This window comes from Haematobia irritans, chromosome 2 (assembly GCF_050003625.1).
Source record: "Haematobia irritans isolate KBUSLIRL chromosome 2, ASM5000362v1, whole genome shotgun sequence".
Taxonomy (NCBI): domain Eukaryota; kingdom Metazoa; phylum Arthropoda; class Insecta; order Diptera; family Muscidae; genus Haematobia; species Haematobia irritans.
The window spans coordinates 107,280,324-107,283,915 of NC_134398.1; the positions used below are offsets into that span (position 1 = coordinate 107,280,324).

Here is a 3,592-nt window from a genome sequence, read left to right on the forward strand (position 1 = left end):
CCTTAATTCTCTTAATATTGGACACGAGGCTATAAAATGTTGTATATTTTCTATTTCTCTTGTATTGCAAAGTGTACATTCTCTATTTCCGGATTCGTTGAATTTGTTTCCATTTAGTGGGAGAACATCGACCCTAGTTCTCATGATAATTGATATTTTCTCAAGATTTCCTATGTTTCATATAATTCACTCCAGCCTCTGGGTTCAATAGTCGATAGTATCTCCTATCAGATGGCAAGCACTTTTCTTTCTTTTCTGCATAACTGGCGCATTTGAGTAGGTGTTCTATCAAGCTCGTTGTCGATTTCCAAACATCTGCGTTATTAATTATATTTTCATCTATAAAAACATTAACTTCTTGTGCGAATGAGTACATAGCTGACGCCCAAAAAATAATTTTTGCCCAAATTTTATTCGATAATATATGGGGTAACCTTGAGGTTTCGTATTTAAATATAGTATTAAATATATAGTTTGTATGGAGCTTTGAGGATGTATTCCGTTTTTCTACGTGTTTGGTAAACGACATTTTTGGGGTAAGTGTTACTCCCAAGTAACAAAACTCATTGACTACCTCAATATCTCGGTTCAAATATGTCCATTTATCCTCTTTGGCTATGCGTCCCCCATTTCTGAACACCATTATCTTTGACTTTTCTAAATTTACCACCATATTCCATTGACTACAATACATCTCTAGATTATGAATCATTTCTTGTAAAACCGTTCTGTCTTCTGCCAATAGGACAATATCGTCAGCGTACAATAGCACACGGACATTCAATTCATCAACGTTAATTCCTCCATCCAAATAATCGCATATGTCATTGATGTAGAGCGTAAATAGCAGTACCGATAATAAACATCCTTGCCTTACACCTGTGTAGGTATTGAAATGCTCGGACATCTCTTCTCCTATCCAAACCACTGACTTGGTCTTTTGGTATAAAGATTTAATCAAATTTAATATTTTTGTAGACACTCCCAGTGCATGTAATTTATACATAAGTAGATTTCGAGATACCATATCAAAAGTCGCCGAAAAATCAACGAAAAATGCATATACTTTTTTCTTTTCACTTAATTTGATATTCACAATTGCTGAGAGGTTATAGATATTATCCACAGTTGAATAACCTGCTCTGAAACCAGATTGACCTTCATTAAGAATCTTTTTTTCATTCACCCACTTGGTTAGCCTAGAGTTGACTATTCGCATTAGAACTTTTGTGTATAGGAAATATTACTGTTTCTTCTAGCGTGTTGTCTATTTCCCCAATGCTGAAAATTTTATTGTAAATAGCAGTCAACTCGGTAAGAAATTCATTGGTGGCATTTGCGAGAAATTCATAAGTTATACGATCTATTCCCGGAGCTTTGTTGGGTTTAGTTTTAGCTAACACGCTTTGAATCTCTTGTAAATCTATATCTTTATCCAGTTTCTCATCTTCTATATAGGTGGGAGCGTAATGTATACTATTCGCAATTTGTGGTTGATTTAACAACTGATCAAAATAGCATTTAAATTCATACGCTGATATGTTAACGCCGATCTGCATGTCTTGTCCTCTTATTTGTGTTGCCAACCGCCACCTTTCTTTTGTATTTGTAGTTCTAGTGATTTGAGCCTCCAGTTTTCTTGCATATTCACGTTTTCTCTCACGACATATGGACTTATACTCTTTTACTGCTTCAATATATATAGCTTTATCACTCAGAGCATTAGTTTTTCTATATTTATTAAGATATTTGAACGATTTTCTTCTTGCTATTTCGCATTTGTGGTTGAACCAGCTAGATGCATTTTTTTTTTGGTTTTTGATTTGTACTACGAGATGACTTTTGAACAATCGATGCTAAATCTGTTCAATTTTTAATATTATTTTGGGTTTTCGCTAGATATACATTTTTGTTAAGGTTCCGGGAATACAATTCTTTCTCACCTTCTTTCCATTGTAGTTTTGGCGTTAGCTTCATAGATTTCGTGATACTTGAAGTTTTGTATATTTCAATTTCAATGTATATGGGCAGATGATCAGACCACGTTTTCTCAATTACTTCAAATTGCCTGATCATAGGTAAGGCATCGTACGACACTGCCGCTATATCATTGACGGAGCTACCAATATGGCTCACATACGTGAAATGCCCTTCCTCGTCACCCACAGTCCTACCATTCAGTACCACTAACCCATTATCATCACAAAATTCCTTAAATTGTTTCCCCTTCGTATTTACAATTTCATCTCTAGATCTGCGATATTCAGTTCCGGGTTTAAATTCTGCTAGAATAACCTCTGATAACGGTTGCTGTAAATTTCCGATTCTTACATTCATATCTCCAGCGAGAATGATACTTGCATCCTTTTTGTTCCGGAAAGTTTCTCTAATTTTCTCAAACCCCCTATCCCAGTTTTCACCCCGTATATATGTAGGTATAAATGTAAAACCGCATCTTGGTGAGTCTATTTGTATCATGTTTATTCCGTTTTGTATTTTGAGGGTATGTATAACACCCTCTTTTTGCAACGACTTCTTTATGCCGCATACCACTCCACCACTAGCTCTTCCGTATCTGCTAGTCCTTTCCGCAGTTTGCCAAACCAAATTAAATTCTTTGAAATATTTATCCCAGTTTTCAAATTCATTTTCTCTTACATGCGTTTCTACTAACGCAAATAATTCATAACCGCTAATATAGTTGAAAAAATCAGGATAAAGTATTTTGTTTTTAAGACCATTTATATTGTAACAAAGTATACGAATATTTTTTTTTTAATACAGTACTTTCTTCTAGGTTATTTTCAGTAATGGATGGTTTAGTTAGATCACATTTCAGTTTTTTTATGACTAATAAGTTTTTTAAACCGTTATATTTAATATTTAAGTTGAACTCGTCTCCATACAATTCCTGCATAACGTTAATACCATCCAAATTCCCAGACACCAGTTTTTTATCCTTATTCCACTTTAGCCACTTAGTTCATCTCTGACCTTCATTTTGTGTTTAGGGCTGAACGACAACAATTGCCATCTTAACTGCAACATTACTATTTTATCTTGCTCCTTTCAGCGTTTAGATCCCGTTCAATGTAAATATTTGTTCCTTTCAAATTTCGTGTTTTCATCAATATATCTTCCACATCTTCTGCAGTACCAAATTCAACGAGCACTACAACTTCATCCTTCTTTCTATACAGGGTTTTAACCGATTTCATATTTTGATATCTTTCTGTTTTTAATACTTCTTGACATATCTTTTTAATTTCCGGTATATTGGCTTGCTGTTGTGATATGCCTCTGACGACTAAGCATCTGATTTTCGGTTTTGAGAAGTACCATTTCGTGCAAGAGTCCATCAAAATCGAAATTAACGGTCGTTGGAATAATGTTCTTGTCCCTATTGGGTTATTTTTGTTGGTGTTGTGATCTGGTCATCTAAATTGCCGTGTAGACACGGCCACAAATCATATGGATTCGATCACCTGTTTTCTGTTGTGGTGGATAATTATTTATCTAATTGTCCACCGGTTAACATTAGCGTTTTTTTTACTTTCAATAAAATTTATCGGAATGTTACAAAAAGTTGGAG

General features: G+C 34.5%; 1 protein-coding gene across 1 annotated transcript; it reads right to left on the reverse strand.

Annotated features, from left to right (window-relative positions):
- Positions 1-227: 227 nt before the first annotated feature.
- On the reverse strand, positions 228-3,359 carry LOC142224955 (uncharacterized). The gene is made up of 5 exons (XM_075294732.1): positions 3,052-3,359; positions 1,944-2,692; positions 1,248-1,768; positions 435-1,171; positions 228-315 (listed from the first exon to the last, which is right to left on the reverse strand). The coding sequence occupies exons 1-5, from the start codon at positions 3,357-3,359 to the stop codon at positions 228-230; spliced, it is 2,403 nt and encodes an 800-aa protein (XP_075150847.1).
- Between the last annotated feature and the right edge of the window lie 233 nt (positions 3,360-3,592).

Excerpts from the sequence above, each read along its gene's own strand:
- LOC142224955 (XM_075294732.1), bottom strand. The coding sequence starts at position 3,359 with ATGGACTCTTGCACGAAATGGTACTTCTCAAAACCGAAAATCAGATGC. Across the intron at positions 1,172-1,247 it reads ACAACACGCTAGAAGAAACA|ATTCTTAATGAAGGTCAATC; the intron begins GTAATATTTCCT and ends AATGAAAAAAAG. Across the intron at positions 316-434 it reads TTTAAATACGAAACCTCAAG|ATGTTTGGAAATCGACAACG; the intron begins GTTACCCCATAT and ends TTAATAACGCAG.